Source organism: Theropithecus gelada, chromosome 1 (genome assembly GCF_003255815.1).
Source record: "Theropithecus gelada isolate Dixy chromosome 1, Tgel_1.0, whole genome shotgun sequence".
Classification (NCBI taxonomy): Eukaryota; Metazoa; Chordata; class Mammalia; order Primates; family Cercopithecidae; genus Theropithecus; species Theropithecus gelada.
Genome location: NC_037668.1, coordinates 12,163,894 through 12,185,623, shown reverse-complemented (window position 1 = coordinate 12,185,623; position 21,730 = coordinate 12,163,894). Strand labels below are relative to the sequence as shown.

Sequence of the window (21,730 nt, the reverse complement as noted above, 5' to 3'; positions counted from 1 at the left end):
CACTGCAACCTCCGCCTCCTGGGTTCAAGCGATTCTCCTGCCTCAGCCTCCCAAGTAGCTGGGACTACAGGCATGCACCATCATGTCAGCTAATTTTTGCAGTTTTAGTAAAGACAGGGTTTCACCATGTTGGCCAGGATGGTCTCAATCTCTTGACATCGTGATCCACCTGCCTCAGCTTCCCAAAGTACTGGAATTATAGGTGTGAGCCACCGCGCCTGGCCAACTGTGCCCATAATGTTACTTGTTCAGCCTGAAGAAGCCAGAGGATGGAGCAACAAGAAAAGATCAGCATAGAGGTGACCCTACTCCTGCAAAACCAAAACAGGATACTTCCTTTGCTAATGGTGGGTTGATAATACCATGTTATCTTCACTTGTAGTACTCTTAGCTTCTTCCTCTTTCCCTACATCCCTCAACAGTCAGCTCAGATTGGCCTTCTTTATTTTGAAAACTAACTTGATCTGTAGCAATCTCACACCCCAAAGTCTTTATCAGCACTGAACTATTTTTGCTTCTAATTCTTTTGCCAACTAACTGTGCAAAGTTGGAGAAGTTGCTATACCTCTCAGGTCCTAGTTTCCTCATCTGTGAAATGAGCATGTTAGATTAGATGCTGTCCAAGGTCAGTTTCACCACTAGTGTCTAGTGCAGTGGCTGGCATAGATACCAAAGTGAATGGCAGACACTGTCCCTGTCCTCCTGGAGCTTATAGTGAAATGGGAAAGAGACTGTGAAGAGTAAATAAATATAAAATCACAGCTTGTGATACATTCCAGGATGGATTGAATGGAATGATGCAGTGGTGGAGAATCATGAGATGTGCATTTGTAGACCTACTCTATTGATAAGACAGGTACCTAGCCATGTGAATAAGCAGGGAAAAAATGTTTCAGGTGGACAGAGCAGCTTCTGCAGCAGCACTGAGGCAGGAGGAAACTTAATGTTTGAGGAATCAACAAAAGTTATTGTGGTTAGCATAAACTGTACAAAGGAGAGGTATAGATTTGAGTATATTTACAAGGCAAAAGTGATCAACCAGAAAATTGTCAGTAGTTACAGGTGGCACTCAGTGTTTAAGATATCAACCAAGGGTATGCTAGTTTAACATTTCATTTCAGATTATTCCAGAGTCATTGTGGCATTAGAGAGGGTAGTTTTAAAAACAAGTTATTTTCTTTCTCTTTTGCCCGTAGGAAATAAGAGCCTAGTTCTCTACCTCAGTCCTGGTGTTAAAAAAATGACAGTAGCCTGCAATATCTGGCAGGTGGAAATTAGTGAGAGGGATAATTATTGCCCTTGAAAACTTGCCTAACTGAGCTTTGTGCAACATTTTGGGAGTTCACCAGCAAAGTTTGTATGTTGACACAGGTGATGACACATGCTGACACTTGTTTGTATTGAAGATTTAGTAGCTTGGTAGGACATGGAAACAATACAGCTCTCCTGTTTCACCAAAGGCTTTTATTTGCTAGGTAGCCTATAACTTAGTGCTCTCTCCTCCTTTCCCTACTAACATAAACTCATTTGCTTTTAATCCCTTCTATATTCTGTTGGCCAACTTACCTTCAAACACAATATTGATCATGTCTTTCCTCATCCTCCTTTACTTGTTGTATCAAGTTCCGAATTCATACTCAAATTCAAAGCCTCAATGACCTCCAAATTTTTCTTCTTTTAAAACCCCAGCCAAAGAATACACTCCAGTTATTTTAATATGTTTAAGACTTAATCCTGTATTCCTCTGTAAATCTTCAACCACCAGCCCAGGCTGGTGCTTTCTTGCACCAGTGGGATAAGCTCAGTGACCATAGAGCATACACTTAAGACCTCTAGGTGATCGCCAAGAACTTTTACCACTCAAGTATCTAGTGACCTTGTGCCTTTATTCCTCTCTAATATGAGTGTTCCTTAACTGTCTTATGCACCTGTGCCTTCTCAGGGTGCTATAAGACCCTGGGATCAGGGACCTCATCTGTGGATTGTGTTAATCATATCCAGGGCTGAATACTCAACTCTGCTGCAGTCAAAGAGCATCAGATTTGCAGTCAGACCAATCCAGGTTTCAATGCAGCACTCTCACTCACCAACCATGTGAACTTGGGAAGATTTTGTTTCCTTTTTTTACCTTCCTGAACCTGAAGTTTTTTATTTTTAGGCTTCTGACTGGTTTTTCCTGTGCCAGGAGGGTGGTGACGTGAAGCAAGTTGTTGTGTCGTAGCAGATGTTCCACTGGGAATTTTAGAATAAGCAAGTGTTATGGCCATCCTGGTTACTGTTCTTCCTAATTCGAATTTTAGAACCAGTTGATAGAAGTTTAATAGGGAGAAAATAATCTGGCAGAAATGGGACTAGGAGGAAATGTGAATCTGTAGAAATGTGCCTGAACCTTAGAGAAGTGTGATCCATCCAGTAGCTAATTACTTATAAGCCAGTGTCTTCTTGGATCTCTAAATTACCTGTCCCTAACAAGCACTGTCAAACAGATACATGGTCCAAAGGTGTTCAGTGAAGACAGGTAATCTTCAAAATTCAGTCTCATTCAAAAACCAGTGGACTGGCCGGGTGTGGTGTCTCACACCTGTAATCCCAGCACTTTGGGAGGCCGAGGTGGGCAGATCACAAGGTCAGGAGATCGAGACCATCCTGGCTAAGACGGTGAAACCCCGTCTCTACTAAAAATACAAAAAATTATCCAGGCGTGGTGGCGGGCGCCTATAGTCCCAGCTACTCGGGAGACTGAGGCAGGAGAATGGCGTGAACCTGGGAAGTGGAGTTTGCAGCGAGCCGAGATCGCACCACCACACTCCAGCCTGGGCAACAGAGCAAAACTCCGTCTCAGAAAAAAACAAAACAAAACAAAACAAAACAAAACAAAACAAAAAACAGTGGACTGTACCTAAAAATACATTTCCCTTTTAGACAGGAGTTTGCAGTCACAAGTGTTTCCAGTAACCAGTTGTTTGAGTCATGATGAGTCCTCACCTCCTCCATCCCATCCACTTCCCCATGCCTGTGTGCCCTTGGGAAGCCCAAGACATGCAGAGATGGCTTGATATGGTCAGATTCTCACCTCAGGTCTTTGTTAAGAATTTTGGAGTAAGGCAGCTCCAGTTCAAATCTCAACTGTCCTCCACTCACTGTCTTACAAAGGCACATTATTTTACCTTTCTGAGACTGTGTCCTGAGATTTAAATGAGGCAGTTGTTATGAGAGTCCAAGCACAGTGCTTGCTTCTCAGTAGGCAGTCAATGGCTACTGGTTTCCTTTCCCAAGAGTGCCACATTTCCTTTCCTTTATTTACCTACTTTGTCTTGCTACATTATTTCAGTGTCTGTTTATTATAGTGCATAAGAAACGTATACAAAATAGCTTTAAACACATTGTGTCTTACAGTACCCAAAATTATCACAAAGCCTCAATAAAGGAAAATGACATCTAAATTGTTCACATTCAGCAAGTCAGTTTGGTTGGTGGGTATTGTGGATATTTGAGTTAGCATAAATATAATAGATGAGACTCAGCAATTTTCATGTTGCAGTAACTCTTCACCTACTTCTTGGTCATGTTTTCATTTCTCAATCCCACCTGCATCCTAATAACACAGCTCTCATTACTTTGAGGTACCATTTCTGCTAGCACTATAAGACAGCAGAGTTTCTGTAATAAATGACATCATCTGCCCTGAGGGAGATTATTGCCAGTGTGCTCACTCCCTCCCTCCTTCATTCTCTGATTCCTTCACTCACTCACTGACTCCTTCCTTCCCTTTCTCACCTCCCTCCATCTTTTACTCTGTCACGCACTGCCTCCCTCGCTCACTCCTTTCAGTCACTCCCTCACTCACTACCTCAGTGTTCTCTCTTTCTTATTCATCCTCTCCCTCCCTCATTTCCCTCATTACCTCCCCCATTCACTGCCTCATCCCTCACTCACTCTTTCTGTGTTAATACTTTGGGTTGCAGTTGACACAACCTCGTTTCAAATTAGAAAGACCTGTTGCAAGGGGCATCTCTCAGAATGGCTATGCCACTGAGTAGGCTTACTAGTAGTTGGGCTTCAGTAACAATTGGAACCAACAACTTGAATGCCACCGTGTTTTTTTCCCTTTGTGCACATCTTTTCTATTGTTCTTTTTTTGAGATAGGGTCTTGCTCTGTTGCCCAGACTGGGATGCAGTGGCATGATCATGACTCAAGTGGTTCTCCTACTTCAGCCTTCCGAGTAGTGCCTGCAGGCTGGTCTCTTAACTTGTGGGCTCAAGTCATCTTCCTGTTTGGCCTCCCAAAATGTTGGGTTTACAGGTGTGAGCCACTGTGCCTGGCTCTCTGTGCACTGCTCATTCACCCATATCACTTTCTCTGCAGACCAGCCTCCTCATCTTTTTGGTCTATGTGGCAAAGTGGTCCTACTCCAATAATTTGGGAGAGATACAGCGATGTAGCTTGGATCAGATGCCCATCTTAGGTCAGTCAGCTATGGCCAGGAGGGTTTGATCATGTAAAGACGTGGTTGCTCCTTCAAGAATTATATGGCTGGATTTAGGAGAGGAGCATGGAAGGGTTATGCTGAACACAGAGTTCCAGAGACATCCACATACCCATCCTGCCATCCTAGGCAATTGGCTCTTGGCTGGGAATACAAAAAAAACCCTCTAAACTGCAACCAAGTAGTGGGAGACAGAAGTACAACCAAATAAGTGTGATAGAGTGATATTGGTTCTATAGTAATGGAGGTACATGTTAGATAGGAATAAAGAACAGGCAGTCAGGTTAAGTCAGATACAACTAGTGTCTGTGAGTAATAATGGCTAACAGGCCTTCTACAGATACATGAGCCAGTCAAATTGCTAGGTATTCCGAGTCTGGAGATAGCCTTGGCATTTTCTAAGTGCAAATACTGTGTTCTCTTTTTTTTATTAGGAGGTCTCTTTATCAGAGTGCCTTTTAAAATTATTTGTTGAGTTTTATTTACAAAGGAAGAATGAAGGACACCTTGACGTTTTTTTGTTTTCAACAACTTACCATGTTTTAGAGAATTCAGATGATCTAAATTTTAGTTCCTTTGGTAGCTCTCTAAACTGTTTTTAAAAGACCCCAAATAAAACCAATCACCAATTTATTTTATAGCTCATATGATCTGGCCCTATACTGCTTTTGTTAATCACAGATTCTTGGGTTGTAAGTTGAAGACATTCTCTTGTTCTTTGTTAAGGGACTTAGGAGCCTTTGCCTTAGTCTCCATTGTTGCTATAGTTGGTGGCCTACAACCTAGCCAGATGTGGGCTCATGTTTAGCTTCCTTTAGTGTGGTCTTTTTCAGGCAATGCATACCAGTCCTTTTTTCATCTCCTAGTACATTGGGTGGACTTTCCATGTCTTCTTCCACAAATCCCCATCCTTTAAGTATGGAGTGCCTCAGGCTGAGCACAGCTTGCTCCAGTCTCATTATTCTTGGCCTTGCCCTTCACATCCATACTTCATCAGAGATTTTCAACATCTTTCATGTCTTCTCTCTACCCTATGTTGCTTGCCCTAACATTTTCAAAAATTAGACTTTTTATTTTCAGATACTTGTAGTTTTGCACAGTTATGAGAATTAATACAGAAAGATTTCCTGTACCCTTTATCTAGTGTCTCCCAGTGATAACATCATCTTATGGAACTGTTGCATAATATTACAAGCAGGGTATTGACATTGATACAGTCAAGATATAGAACAGTTACCCTAATGTTTGGCATATAGGTTCCTTCTCATTTTTTTTTCTTACTCATCTTTTATACTCTTCTTTCCTTGCTCTTCTTACTTATATGTTCATTGACCCAGGGATTAGTTAACTCAAGGGTCCTACAGGTTTTACCTTCTCTTTGATAGGTTGGCTAAACCCTCATGTTGTTAGAGTTTCTAGCGGTAGGGACTATTCTATTCATCTTGAAATGATTTGCCTAGAATAAATGTCATTTGGATGGCTCAAGTTGGCCTTAAAATTCATGTGAAGACCTGGCCTTCTGTGAGCTCTGCTTGCCTTAATTTCAGACAGGTCACATGAAGATGAAGTGTGTGTGGGGGCTGGTATGGTACTAATCCTTTGAGACTCAAGAGCTCTAATCAAAAGTAATTTTCCCCTAAAAGGACAGTTCTGCACAGAGGATGTGGATGAATGCCTGCTGCAGCCCAATGCCTGTCAGAATGGGGGCACCTGTGCCAACCGCAATGGAGGCTATGGCTGTGTGTGTGTCAACGGCTGGAGTGGAGATGACTGCAGTGAGAACATTGATGATTGTGCCTTCGCCTCCTGTACTCCAGGCTCCACCTGCATCGACCGTGTGGCCTCCTTCTCTTGCATGTGCCCAGAGGGGAAGGCAGGTAGGTTAGCAGAAGGACGGAGCTAGAAACGGGGAAGGGGCGGGGGCATTCAGGACTCTGCCTTCTCTTTCATCCCAAATAGCTGTATTCTTTGAGTTAACCATCCGTGGGAACATATCACTCAGGACTGTTCCAGAAATGTAACCTGCTAACCAAAGTGCTGTGAAGATAGTCTTCCTCCTTAGGACTTTAGGCTCTCTTCTCAACTCTTCATACTTTAGTTTTTCATTCCAAAAAAGGAAAGTTAGTAACTATTGTCTTTGGAGCATCTGCTGAAGTCCTTAAGATCTTAGACTGAAAAGCACCTCAGCTATTAAGATAAAATGGCTAATAAATGGATCCGCAGGCTTCATTTTAAGAAGAAACCATCTATTTACTCAGAAGAAGTTGGCAGGAGAGAAACATTTAAGTGCCTTCTAACCCTCAATGTCTATGAAAATATTCCCCTCAGGGAAGATTTTTACATGCTACCAGGTTAACATTCCTCTCACCTCTCAATTTAACAGCTACTAGTTCTAGGAGAAGGAGAGCAATGTAAGGAGGAAGGTGATGGGAGAAGATAATTTAGCTGGGAGAACTTTCTGCCCAGCAGTTTTGAAATGTTCTTTCATGGATGCCTTTCCAAAAGCCCTAGCTCCAGCTTTGTGGAAGAAGCCTTAGTTACCTGTTCTTAAGTTAATTGCAGACTGGAATATCCAGTTCCCATGTGAACTATATAAAACAGGAAGCCTAGTAATATCTTCAGAGACCTGGGGCCACCTGAATCAGGAATGTTGGTGCTATTAAAAGGCTACTCTAGTAGAGGCTGATGGTGTTCAGGTGGCCCCATGATCATCAGGTAGCATAATATTGGGGAAGTAGGATTCCAGATAAAATATAGGATATATGGAATATTTGAGACATACTAAAAGTTACTTCTTGTTTATCTAAAATTCAACTGGGCATCCTCTATTTTATTTGCTAAATCTGGCACACTATCTGGATGGTCGCTCCATTTTCCTATCTCTGTCTTCCTTTTTTTTTTTTTTTTTTTTTTTTTTTTGAGACGGAGTCTCGCTTAGTTGCCCAGGTTGGAGTGCAGTGACGTGACTGCAAGCTTCGCCTCCCAGGTTCACGCCATTCTCCTGCCTCAGCCTCCCAAGTAGCTGGGACTACAGGTGCCCACCACCTCGCCTGGCTAATTTTTTGCATTTTTAGTAGAGACGGGGTTTCACTGTGTTAGCCAGGATGGTCTCCATCTCTTGACCTTGTGATCCACCCGCCTCGGCCTCCCAAAGTGCTGGGATTACAGGCGTGAGCCACCGCGCCCGGCCCCTATCTCCGTCTTATTTTCTGGCCTGTAGATGTCTCTGCACTGAAGGAGAGGTCTAGCTGAGGGCTCAGGATCAGAGTCTAAGGTTGCATGCAGCTAGGTACTTTGCTGGTAGCCAAGCATGTCCCCAGGGTAGGGTCAGGCAAAGCGGAAGTTGCCTATAAATCTTTATGTTGGTTTCTGAGGAACTGATCATGAGGTTTTCCCTCCTGGGTGAAAGAGAAAGCTCTTCCCCAAGTGAGAGACATTTTCTCTTAGTTCTCCTTTGTGCCACCCTGTGACAGGTCTCCTGTGTCATCTGGATGATGCCTGCATCAGCAATCCTTGCCACAAGGGGGCACTGTGTGACACCAACCCCCTAAATGGGCAGTATATTTGCACCTGCCCACAAGGCTACAAAGGGGCTGACTGCACAGAAGATGTGGATGAGTGTGCCATGGGTAAGTACCCAGAACTTTTTCTATTCTGTGAAGTGTTTGTTGAGCTCAGCAAATGTTTAAACTGAAGCACATTTTACTGTAGGAGCAAGTTACATACACCCAAACCTCAGATTACTCTTGCTATGTGGCCGGTGTTTACAGGTGACCTTTCAGCATAACCATAACCATATATTCCATTCTGTGGATTAAATGTATGAAAGGTATGTACTTGATTCTTAATATAAAGCCATACCTCAATGACAGTTTGGGCAGAAACTGCAATAGCAGAAATGCCTAACAGTTGAGGATACTCTGCTTTTATTTCTTTTTAAATTAAGGAAAAAAGAATATTGGGAATGATATTATTAAAGGCCTGGCCCTGATGCTATAACCATCAGATCTTCTTCTGTTGTTCATGTTTGTGGAAACTCAAGTGCTTTGATCCCAGTAATTGGTACTTGTGTCTTTCAGCCAATAGCAATCCTTGTGAGCATGCAGGAAAATGTGTGAACACAGATGGCGCCTTCCACTGTGAGTGTCTGAAAGGTTATGCAGGACCTCGTTGTGAGATGGACATCAATGAGTGCCATTCAGATCCCTGCCAGAATGATGCTACCTGTCTGGATAAGATTGGAGGCTTCACATGTCTGTGCATGCCAGGTAAGTGGGCCCATCAGCATGTGGGGTCTAGAGAGGAGGGACTGTTCTGAACTTCTCTTGGTAGAGCATTCATTATACTATTGCAGTCTGATGAGCTCTGTCAGCATTTGATTTCCTTTGCTGACTGGGGACTAGAGGAAGTCAGGGTTCACAAGCAAACCTTCCTTCCTCAAAGAGTAAGGCAGTGCTAGAATTCATCAAGCTATGTAGACCAAGTTAAACAAGCCTGTTATATCAAAATCCACATGTAATAGAAAATTTCAAAAATGATTTACTATAAGAATCCTTTAAATAGCAAGTTTTTCTGATACTTTCATGTAATTATAAATACCATACCATTCCATTTATAGAAATAAATTTTATCCACAATTATATAGGAAGTTTCCATTTAGCTAAAGTACAGTACATGTTTAGTTGTATTCTGGAGCTCTTCTGCAGAGACCATGTCTTTAATTTTCAGAGGATACAGCCAAATCCAGCTTGAAATGATGGCTAACATTGGCTGCTCTGCCTGATGAAGGCTGCCAGCTACTTCAGCCTTGAAAGGCACTCCTGACCTTGAACTGCACCCTGAAGGCAACACCAGCTCCAGCTCGGCTTGTCTTTGGGAACATAGAGTGGGGACATTTTGGGCCTTCCACAGTCCAGGAAGTATGGATTTATCACAGAAAATGTGGAGCAGTCCTTGTTTATATGCTAGGTCTTGCCAATGTCTTTTACAGTAATCCCTTCCCGCTTTTCACAGTAACATGGGTATCTCACAGTATGCCCTGTCCTGCTTGATCCTTGGAGTGACTATTTCTCATCATGGCAGAGTTCCTTTTCTCTCTGCAGGAGTGTGTGGACTCGCAGAGAATGTAGTTATCATTGCAAATTTGTGCTTCCTTGTCTGGAATACACCTTTCTGTCTCTTTAAGCCACTTGTGTGGTCTGTTTTGTTTAGGTTTCAAAGGTGTGCATTGTGAATTAGAAATAAATGAATGTCAGAGCAACCCTTGTGTGAACAATGGGCAGTGTGTGGATAAAGTCAATCGTTTCCAGTGCCTGTGTCCTCCTGGTAAGTGCCCACCACCTGGCCCTGTTTTCTCTTAAAGCACAAAGCCAACTGACCACAGGGAAGAAAGCAGGGAGAGAACGTGTGTGGGCTGTGCATGAGGAAATCATTAGAGTAAGTGCTTGGTGATAGGAGTGTGTGTGTACAGAAATAGAGAATTTGTTTTAGCTACTATATCTTACAAATCCTTTGTGGCCAGAAGTCCAAGTCTATTCTTGAATGGCCCATGACCTTTTCGTCTGTGTGTATATTTCAGAATGTTCATACCTCACAGAAGCCTTAGTTGTAGGCTATACGGGATTTTGTTTTTTTCCCATGGGTCGTATTCTTGAAGGCCCTCTGTGAGACAATTATTTTTAGATATTTCACCCATGAGTTCAGGAACAGAAAACACATGCCAATTTTTCCAGGATTCTGTGTCTCTCCTTTTTTTTCCTCAAGCTATTTTTGAAGATATGCCAAATTGTCCTCCATAGACTGCATCTTACCCCATTGTATCTTCAGAGAGAAGGTTTCCGTTGCCTCTGAAGCTACAGTTACTCGTTTGACGTTTCCACCTATAAATTTCACTTCCTACATCCTTCCTTTATAAGTGAAGTCTGTCTGTGAAGAAGCAATGGTGGAGACACACCACAACTGCCTCTGATTCCCTGAGTGTCACCTGGTTATTCCAGTTACCTGTTGGGGAGAATAATAAAGCATAGGCTTATTGACCCATTGGTATAAGCCCTGCCAGTAACCTAACCCACCCCTCCCTGGACATCATTCTCATAGTAAAGGAAGATGCAAGATAATCCTTCAACTCATGTTACCACTGTCCCTTTTTGAGGTTTTACTGGGCCAGTTTGCCAGATTGATATTGATGATTGTTCCAGTACTCCGTGTCTGAATGGGGCAAAGTGTATCGATCACCCAAATGGCTATGAATGCCAGTGTGCCACAGGTAAGATTCTTCTCACTCTTCGTCTCCTTGGTAGGTCCATCTGAACAAAATAGGGTGTTTGTCCCTGTCCTCTGCTAGCTGCTCTACCAGGTCAGTCCACTCCCAGGGGCTCCTCTGTGTTTAGGAAGAGCTGCTTCTAGCAAATTTTTTGCTGCTCTCTTTTTCTACAGCACCTGCCTCCTCCACCACAACAGTGGTCTGGCCCAGATATTTCCATTTGGTATCCATGTCTTTCTGGGACAGACTTTGGCAGCAGTAAGTTTCCAGCTGGCTAGATTTACTCATTTAGGAAAGAGAAGAATTCCAGTTGAAAGCTATTTTTCATTGGGGCTTCTCAACAGGAGGCCTGGTTCTGTGTTTCTTGAAGCAAGTGACTGAGAGAAGGCCCAGAAATTTAAAGGCTGAATGTATACAATTGCAGGGGTATTCTGCATAAAAGACACCAAATAGGATTGAGAATCAAGTGTGTAAATGACAGGAGAGAAAGCTTTAACTGGGAAAGTTTGGGTCCTCTTTGCTGACTTCTGCAACTAGAGTCAAAAACGATCTGTGCACAAATATTCTGCATTTCTGGGTTTGTAATCACATTTTGTACTTGGGATTGGATTTCAGTAAGCCAGATGTTCCCTATTACACATTTCCTTTTACACAGGCCAATATTATACAGAAAGGTTAGAAATTATTAGAAGTGAACTTCTTTATTGTCTGACTGCTTGAGAAAGAAGTTATTTATATAATTGAAGACATTATCTAATTTTAGAGAATGGAGTCTTAAAGATTACATGCATCATGCATGTAATTTATTTCTGATCACAGAAAAGCAAATTTAGTTGTGAAAATTAGTACAAAAAGTTAATATTTCAAGTATTAGACCTACTTAGGTTAGGACAACTCAGATGAGCCACTTTCTTTCTTTTTGCAAATAGTTGCCCTTTGTTGGAGAATCCAAATTTTGTCTTTCCCTGGCCAGATTCTTCTTGTAGAGGATAAGTTTCAAAGAGATTAAAAACCTTTAGCTGAGGTTTAAAAGTGGGGAGAAGTCTCCTGGAGTCTTCTAGGGAAAGATATAATGTTTGTCTATTTAAGCCTCAAAGAAAGGAACTCTTGTCTCTTTTTCTTTTAAATGCTCGTAACAGGTTCATTCATTTTATTCAACCAGTATTTATTTAAAACTACTATATATGCATAATACCGTCCGAGGAGCTGAGAGGAGTAAAATAAAGCTCTCTTACCTCCAAAGACAGAACTGGGAACATAAGATACATAAAATCATTAACCTGTAAATTGGGCTGGGAAGAAAGAAATACAAAGATAAATATATAAAGGAAAAATGTTTTGAGCTGTTATACCTGAAGCCTAATAAAAAATGAAGATGCAGTTAAAGCATCTCTGCAGTGAAACTATTGATCAGTTGCAAACGTATTTCAATTCTAAAATTTGATTTGGAAATCTTTATTTTAAGCACCTCTCTCCAGGCATGCTTTCTAAATCAATGCAGATAGTCATTTTCTACTGCTCAAGACCTGCAGTATTAATTGACCACACATGGAATGTGTAGAGTAAATGGATGTAGCTACACTTGTGTTCTGGTGTGGAGTATCTGCCTTGTTTTTTGAGAATCCTTGATAAAATTATTTCCAAAGGTTTCACTGGTGTGTTGTGTGAGGAGAACATTGACAACTGTGACCCCGATCCTTGCCACCATGGTCAGTGTCAGGATGGTATTGATTCCTACACCTGCATCTGCAATCCTGGGTACATGGGCGCCATCTGCAGTGACCAGATTGATGAATGTTATAGCAGCCCTTGCCTGAATGATGGTCGCTGCATCGACCTGGTCAATGGCTACCAGTGCAACTGCCAGCCGGGCACATCAGGTAAGCCCACTCCGTTTATGTTTGGTATGGGGTTTTCACTGTTTCTCAGATCGATTTACACAGATGTTTCAGACGGTTGGCATATGCTCAGATACCTAAAAAACAGTCCTAATTCTGAGAAGCACAGCCAAAGCTACAAACATAAATGTCTCAAGGCAGATGGCCCTAGCCAGTGGAGAAGTCAGAGACAATCGCTCTGCCAATCTGATGATTTTGTGTGTGTGTTTTGTTAAATAGAGGCATACCACTTCAAAAATTAAAATTAATTATTTAAAATTTGAAACCCTCTTTTTTGTGGCTATATTATCTTTTTTTCTTTAAGTTCCACCCCACCCAGATTAATAAATTCAGTCCTTCTTGCCTGCTTTCTTGCCTGCCTGCCTGCCTGCCTGGCTTCCTTCCTTCCTTCCTTCCTTCCTTCCTTCCTTCCTTCCTTCCTTCCTTCCTTCCTTCCTTCCTTCCTTCCTTCCTTCCTTCCTTCCTTCCCTCCCTCCCTCCCTCCCTCCCTCCCTCCCTCCCTCCCTCCCTCCTTCCCTCCCTCCTTCCTTCCTCCCGCCCTCCCTTCCTCCCGCCCTGCCTCCCTTCCTCCCGCCCTGCCTCCCTTCCTCCCGCCCTGCCTCCCTTCCTCCCGCCCTGCCTCCCTTCCTTCAGTGTATTTTCTCTTTCACAGTTCAGTCTTTTTAGTGTGTCATGTTTCTTCAGTCACTTGTCTCTGGTGGGGCCTTAGCCATCTTGGGGGATTCTAAGGAAGAGGAGATACCTTGCAACACACCACAGTAACTAAAGTAGAACGCAGAGCTGTCATTTCCTGTCCTCAGAGTTCATCATTGTTCTCTGACCTTGGTTAAATGACTCCTTGTTGGTCGTGAGGACATGCTGCTCCTTGTTGGGGGAATGGGGTATTATCTTCTCAGGGAGCAGCATCTCACAGGTTTGAATGGTTCTGTTTTACTTATTAGATGAATGATCATGGTCATAACTATAGTTAATGGACAGAGAAGTTTTATGTTCCAGATCAAAGGAAAATGTATTAGTGGAAGATTAACCAATGTGTGCCTTTGTTAGAAGGAAACCTGCCAATATAAAGGAGTGATTTATTGAGAACTCATTCTGGATGTAAGGAAAATGACCTATGTAGAGAGCAGAGGTGGAGAAGGTAGTTAGCTGCCCTCATTTTCTTTTATTGTTTCCAAATCCATTTCTTCAAACTTGTCAAAGGCTCTGGTCTTTATCCAAGATTTCATACATGCCAAGTTTGAAAACAAAGTCCTTTTTGAATTGCTCAAGCATACGAAAAACATCCCATGCCGTCACAGCTGAAAATGCCTTTCCCTCCCCCATTTAGATAACTCACTAAAAGGGCTGAATAGATCTTTGTGAAAACTTCCAAAAGCAATTTGCTTCCGGGCTGTTCCTCAGACATGAGAAATTACAGTAGGAAAAGAAATTTGAGAGATTTACAAGCAATTGACTGGATGCCTTTAGAATGGAGGGGCTGTTTTAGACTTTGCTATCATTCCCATCATAGTAAACATACTGGAAACCTGGGTGAGTGGTGGGTTGGCAAGCACTTTGTTTTCTCTGGGATTATATCATTATATCAGGATATATCAGGTGTTTTCTGGGGAGGACAGAGAGGGTATGGTGTAAGTAGCTGTCACTGAGAAGGTGAGAAGTCAATATGAGTGATCTGTAGGCAGCATGGAAAGGAAGGCCCAGAATCTGTCAGAACCTGCCAAAGACATTCCTGCAGTTATTTGGAGAATTAAAGCAAGCAACAGTCAGACAACATTAAAAAAAAATGTTGGTCTGTAATGGGTGGAGAAAGAGCTGGCATGTATCAGGGACCTGGGTGGAAAATCCATTAAACGAGGCATTATGAATAGTCTCAAGTTCTAGAGTAAGAATTCCTGTTCCACTTATATGGCCTAAGTTGGTAGTTTGGTGTTCGGATAGGGGAGTGGGTGGAAGAAATATTTTACAATTTGCCAGCTAAAATTGTGGTAGTCAGTCACTGGGTACTTAAAGTAAGATATACTACCCAGAGTTACTTTCAGTGCCTTCTCTCATCTGTGCTTTTATGATAGTAAAGTTTTAAGTAAGTTTCTTTGTGTTTCAAGTAACAGACCAACTTGAGCTAGCTTAAGTCATTTACAAAAAATAAACAACAACAAAACAAAGAAACAGAGCTTAACTAAAGCACCCAGAGCCTCTTATAGATTCCAAGCAATTGAATAATAAGGCTTTGGAGAAAATAACAGGAAACTGGGCATTTTTAGACCAGAGGTCACACAGTCTGTGTTTCAGTGTTGTAATGAGAGAATCTCATTGGCCTGGCTTGATCCAGGCGTCTTTTCCTACTCAAGTACGCAATGGACAGGGGGCTAGAGTCACATTGGATCATCAGGGCTTCATTGGGAGGGGGTGCTGCCGTCTTGGTTTGAGGGTAAAGGGGGTTTGTCAGTCAAAGGTTAGAAACATCTAAAGATATCCACTTCTCTGCAGGGAATATGGAAATCTTTCCCTCATTTATGGCTAGTTAGGCAGCATAGCCTCATTAATCACGGGATGACAGTATAGTGTGGCAGAAAGAGGATGCTGTGGAGCCACACAAACAGGGTACAGAGCCCAGCTTTCCTGCCCTAATGGTGGCACTGTGCATGTCAGCCCTGTTGTCTATAAAATGGGTGTAACACAGACTAATATGCAGGTTGGGTGACAGGGTTAGAGAAAACTTACGTGACAGGCAAAGCAGCGTACTTTGCACATAGTAAGAGCTCAATAAACTGTTCCTCTGTAATTATTATTAATAAACATTATTGCAGAGTATGGGCACAGTGGCTCATACCTGTATGAGGTATACATACAGGTGTATACCTTACCTTTTGGGAGGCCGAGGTGGGACGATTGCTTGAGTCTGGGAGTTTGAGACCAGCCTGGGCAACATAGCAAAACCTCATCTCTTAAAAAAAAAAAAAAATAGCCAGGTAAAGTGGTACACACACCTGTAATCGGGAAGCTGAGGTGGGGGGATTGCTTGAGCCAGGGATATTGAGGTTGCAGGGAGCTGTGCTCTTGTCATTGCGCTCCAGGCTGGGTGACAGATCAAGACCCTGTCTCTGAAAAAAAAAAAAGAAAAACAAAGTATGAGTGAATCACAAGTATGGCATTTTTATCCTGGGTGTTTTGTTTTGTTTTATTCTCATTACCAGTTTTTATTTTTAGTCCTTTTAAACTACCAAAATATTATTGTATGATACTCAGAAAGCATCACTTAATTCATACAAAAATAAAAAATATCCTTACCATTATTTGTAAAAAGATATTTGTGAAATATATTACAAATATATTACAAAATATATTACAAATATATTTCACAAATATCTCTTTACAAATAATGGTAGCAATAATGATTGTATACTGTTAATATAACGAAACTCTTCCATTCATCTGGGCAGCAGAGCAAAAATAAGGCAGCTTACCTCAGGAGGAAGTTACTAGACTCAAGATTTATCCTGAAATTTAGCCTGTAATACTGACAGGCAGTGTCAAGCTCACTGTGATAGATAAAAATTCCAAAATTCTAATTTTGATTCAAAAGCTTAAGTTTTATCTTTGGCAAAAATACTGTTAATTTGCTTTTCCTCAAAATGACAGGCTTGCTGCTTTCACTTAATATTTGCTAAATACTCAATTGTGATTCACCCTGGTTTGTCTTGTCAGCTGCTCTTTCAATTAAAATGTGGTTTCATGAAGAAAGCAGCTATTTCAACGCACAGCTCAAACAATAGCAGTATAGCTCTTCCTGGAGACAACTTTCATACTTGGCATGCCACAGAAATGCTTTATGTATACTCTGTTTCATCACATGGAGTAGTAGACATTACTCAAGGTTCGAGATTTATTAAAATTATAAAGTTTCTAATTTTAACTTCCTCAACAAAGCCACTCTTGAGTGAAACTGGTGTTTTTGCTTGTTTAACTGTGGCACATGGAGGTGAGCAGTAGAATAATTATAGTACAGTTTGGTTCTACTGCCTTGATTCATGCTAATGTGATCAATTTCACCCCATTGCCTCTGCACCATCAGTGTGAATGTTAGCACGGTGAAAAGGAAAGATGATGGCTAAGTATGATTAATAAAATCCTTTGGACCTCTATATCTTCCTGAAAGAGTGGACTACATTTTGAGAACTGCTGCTTTATTCTGTCCGGGGTTGGCTGGAATTCACCTTAGATTTCTTACACGTTGCTGCATCACAAGCAGAAAGCCTTAGTATTTCTGTGGTAATATTGAATGGTTTCCCTTTGGTTTTCTCTTCCAGGGGTTAATTGTGAAATTAATTTTGATGACTGTGCAAGTAACCCTTGTATCCATGGAATCTGTATGGATGGCATTAATCGCTACAGTTGTGTCTGCTCACCAGGATTCACAGGTAAAGCTCCTTTTACTGTAAGGCCCCTCCTTCAGCCCTATCACTTTGGGAATATAGCATCCAAAGGAATATTGCTTTTCAAGTGTTTCCTATTTCTTTGTCTCTCTGGAAGGTTAGTAGTCTGTTTCTCTGCTTTTCTAGATCAGTTTTCTGTTCACAGACCTTTTCTAAACTGAAACATACTTTTCATTAATTAGAGTTTTTAGATTATATGTTTATTGCTACCAGAAAATAATTCCTAGACAGACCATAAATTGCCTTTGCTTTGCTTGAGTTATATAGCTTCCAAAGCTATGTTTATTGACTACAGGTAGTAGTCAAGGCCTTCCATAAAGACATATTCAAGGTAAAATCTTATGAAAACACTGAATGCTTGTTTCTGGGTACCTCCTCTTTGACATACTCAAGGTAGAATTCTATGAAAATACTGAATGCTTATTTCTGGGTACTTCCTTCTCTGAAATATTGTTAGATGAGGTCAGAGCTTGGGGAGACCTCCCTAATTTGGGTAGCATGAGAGAGATATTTCTGCCCAGGAGGAAGAAAGTAAATAGCTAGAAGAATTTTGAATGTAACTCCTCTTAAAGTATACAGCCTAAGCATTTACACATACACACACACACACACACACACACACATCTTCTCTCTATTTGTTAATATTAACTTTGTCTTTTACCCTCCTGATCAAAAAGTGCTAGAGGCTACTACAGAAACCTGAGGCCCCTCACTGACACACCCGAGTTTCTTATTGGCATCATCAGAAGGCACACACTGTACATTCTGTTTTTTTATGGACAGTGACACACAGAAGCAGCCACTAACATGTTACCATTTAATAATTTCCATGTGGTTGTTTGTACCCGAATGTGAAACACCCTTCAAAGTTTTTGATACAGTCCGCAAAAAGCCAGAGCAAAGCGAAGTGAATGTCCACCATTCATTTGCCAGGAGTGTACTTTGTTCTTCTCTATTTCACAAGAATTTCTCCTATTTGGTGTGATTGTGGACATTAGAGAGGAAAGTTTGCAGCCCAAATGGGTCACAGCGATCCCTGTTCAGTGAAAGATCACTGAGAAGCCAAATCTGATGAAAACTGTCATGCCCAATGCCCAGTGCTGCTGTAGTAGCCTGATGTTCAGCATCCTGAAACTTGTGACTCCAAGATCAAATGGCAGTCAAGTGAATACACAGAAATCCCTGCTAGATAGGATAATAGGCACATTGTTGATAAGTGGGTAATACAAAGAGAATAGGTAACATTTATGAAGAACTAATTTTGAACTAGGCACTATGTGCCTAGTCTCAATTGTCACTGCTGTTGAGAATACCTACAGAATTTATAAGAAACTGAGAACACAGAGAGGTTAAGTAATGTTACCAGTGCACAGCAGCCAGAATTACATCCCAGGCAATCTGACCCCAGAGCCCATGCTCATTCCCACAACACTGGACATCCTAATTAGGGGCCTGTTGTAGAGTGTGTGTGTGTGTGTGTGTGTGTGTGTGTGTGTGTGTTTATGTAAGGCTTCTACTGGACTCATTTTTTCAAAATGCCAATGAATCATATTCTTTCTCTTATTAACATTCAGCAAACCAGAAAGGTCAAGAAGGGAGAACATAGGCTAAATATATTCTAAAATAAACCTAAGGTGTAGCATGAAACCTTATAAGCAAGAAATGGAATGTTTTGGTTACTAGGTGGTCCCCTGTTCATGGAACTGTTGTCTGTGTCTGAGATGGTTTTTTTAATGAGCTGCTGAAAACGTCAGAGATGACTGTCGTATATACTCATGAGTGGTAAATGTAAGGAGTTTTATTCTTGCTCTTGTTTTAATATATTTTTCCCATATCATTCTAACAATAGCTTTGACAGCTTTAAAGGATATTGGGTTTTTTTTGTTTTAATACTAAGTTATCTGTTCTCTTAGAACCTTTTTAAATGGGGGAAGGTAAGGAATTATGTGATACTTCTATAAACTGCTTTTCAGGTTTACAAAGCACCTTCATACCCATTATCTTCCTGAATTCTCATAACAATCCAGAAAGGAAGTTCTACTATCCCCATTTAACAAATAAGGCAACTGAGAGACAGACCTTGATGTATATACTCATGGCCTGCCAGTGAGTTGCATAGTGAGGACTGTGAGTTCCCAGAAGGTGGAGACCTCGTTTAATCATCTTTATAGCAAGTGTCTAAAGCAATGTCTAGCACACAGGAAACACTCAGTGAATGTTGCTGAATGAACGAATGAATGGGACTCAAATACAGCACTTTTGCTAGCTAATCCAGACTCTGAAGTGTGGACTATACCATGTTTTCATTTATTAAGCACCAATTTACTGAGTACCTGAGTCAGAAGAAACACTGGGTAACTTCTTATTTCAGTTAGCCCAACAAATTGCTTGGCCTTCCACTGGACTTTTCTGATGCTCAGTGGAAACTCCTTGAGGGTAGGACCTTGCTGATGGAACAGCTGTCAATCAACATAGTAGAATGCATTTAACACTTTCGGGTAAAGATGGCTTGAAAATTTATTCTGCAAAGAGTTTAAAAGCAAACAAAGAAAACTTGGGAGGAGTGGCTTCTGAGGAGATGCTTCCAAGAAAAGGCCAAAAATGAGAAAGGCTTTTTCCTGTCATCCTCCACTATATTACAGGCCAAGGCTAACTGTGTGGTTGAAGAGCTCTGGTTCATATTTTGGTGCCACTGACAAACATCTCAAAGAACCAGTGGTTGAGGCCAAGGAAATAGTATTTTAAAATAAGCTATTAATAAAACACTTAAGAGGAAAACAGCAGCCACTTCCAGATTATGGGTTTTTACCACAAGAACCACCAATAATGGTTTAGAGAGCAATGGAGGGTGAAAAAATGTGAATACTCATACTTCATAGGAGTGGGTATCTATTTCATCTGGAATGTCCTGTTCTAAATACAGGATTGCTCTTTCTTAAATGAGAAAAATGCATGTTTTCAAAATCTGAATCAGAACATTGTATTCTTTGAAATTTATAAATTCATAGCAGTTGCTTGATCCCACTCATTTATAGAATTATAGGTAATTTTAACATTTCATATCATTTTGGAATATATAGTTAAATCTCAGTTACTCAAAATGTAGCAAATTGAAACACTTGTATAACTGCCCGTGTTACTTTATTCAGCCTAAGAAATATCAAGGTTATAACAGACGTCTTTTTAAAGAGCAATCTTGGCTATGTCTTAGAGGAACAACATATCCACTTCAATTTCACTTACTCCCAGTATCTGCATTATATGATGATAAGTAATAATTGTCTAGAACAGAATTTCTCAAAATCTAGTTTTTACTCCACCTACATTTTTAAAAATATGGTTTGCTAGATTCTGTTCATCGCAAGCTATGGTGATAGGGCCTAGGAATCTCCACTTAAAATAACAACTTAAAGTGATGATTTAACACATTAAAGTTTAAGAACCATAGGTCTAAAGTGACGGAATCTGCATTATTTTCTCCAGTATCAGAGGACAACAAAATTATACCTTGAGACTCTACTTCCTGAGGTTAAAAAAATGGATTAATACGACTCTAAGAATGAAAACAAAATAGCTTTTCTTTACAATCAGTTTAATTATTGAATTAAGTTACTATCCTATTCATTAAGCATTCCAGTTAATTTGGATTTACCATAAATAGAAATGTAAGAGGCTAACTGAGAAAATGAATTTGTGGTAAACCAGCACAAAGCATGTTAATGAATGCTTCTTTGAGTTGTACTCAGGACAGCATTAAAAAGAGAAGCCTTCTTTGCTGACATTTGACGTTCTCTTCTTAGAACCTGGTAAAGTTTCCCCATTTCTGAGTTGAAAGAAAATACCAAATTGCTATAACACTTTTCCAACCTTTTGTTAACTTTCCTTGATTATCAAAAGTCAATGCTCTTTGCTCCTTCTTTGCATGGCATTAAGTGTTATTGGGTATCTAATTCCTTACATCTTGTCATTTGGTGCCCCAAAACACCTTATGGCCTGAGCAGATGAAGGGTGAAAACATAATGTGTCTTATAGTTCTGGGTCTATTTCCTGAGCATTTAGGATGTAAATAACACTGTCCCCCTTCTCCACAGGGCAGAGATGTAACATTGACATCGATGAGTGTGCCTCCAATCCCTGTCGCAAGGGTGCAACATGTATCAACGGTGTGAATGGTTTCCGCTGTATATGCCCTGAGGGGCCCCATCACCCCAGCTGCTACTCACAGGTGAACGAATGCCTGAGTAATCCCTGCATCCATGGAAACTGTACTGGAGGTCTCAGTGGGTGAGTAGCTGCCCCAGGTAATAGCTTCTTATTGACCTGTGTTAAGCCAATTGGATTGTAGTAGTGGTGACAGCCTGAAGTCGTCAAATGGGACCTTGAGCTGAAACTTTACTGAAGATTTGGTAGTCTGCATCAAAGCCTTCTGAATTACCACTTAATCCATGGAAGCTAGCCTCTCCCTTCCGTAAGTGAGGACCTAGATGGAACATAAGGAGGAATGTCTCCTTTATATGGGTCATTAGCAAGGACCTCATGGGAGGAACCCAGACTCATTGTGTGAATCTTTGGCAATTATGTTTTTAGTATGTATTATTGGAATGATTTCTGAAGAATGTTCTAGCCTTTGTTTTTTTTCCCCCTGCTTA

General features: G+C 41.0%; 1 protein-coding gene across 1 annotated transcript in view; it reads left to right on the top strand.

The window, feature by feature from the left end:
* NOTCH2 (notch 2) overlaps positions 1-21,730 on the top strand; it is a 166,621-nt gene that overhangs the window by 102,808 nt on the left and 42,083 nt on the right. Inside the window, exons 6-13 of the mRNA XM_025375100.1 lie at positions 6,132-6,365; positions 7,962-8,117; positions 8,568-8,756; positions 9,700-9,813; positions 10,640-10,753; positions 12,397-12,630; positions 16,956-17,066; positions 21,173-21,365. Of these exons, the coding sequence (XP_025230885.1) occupies positions 6,132-6,365; positions 7,962-8,117; positions 8,568-8,756; positions 9,700-9,813; positions 10,640-10,753; positions 12,397-12,630; positions 16,956-17,066; positions 21,173-21,365 (1,345 nt within the window). The remainder of the gene's footprint in view (positions 1-6,131; positions 6,366-7,961; positions 8,118-8,567; positions 8,757-9,699; positions 9,814-10,639; positions 10,754-12,396; positions 12,631-16,955; positions 17,067-21,172; positions 21,366-21,730) is intronic.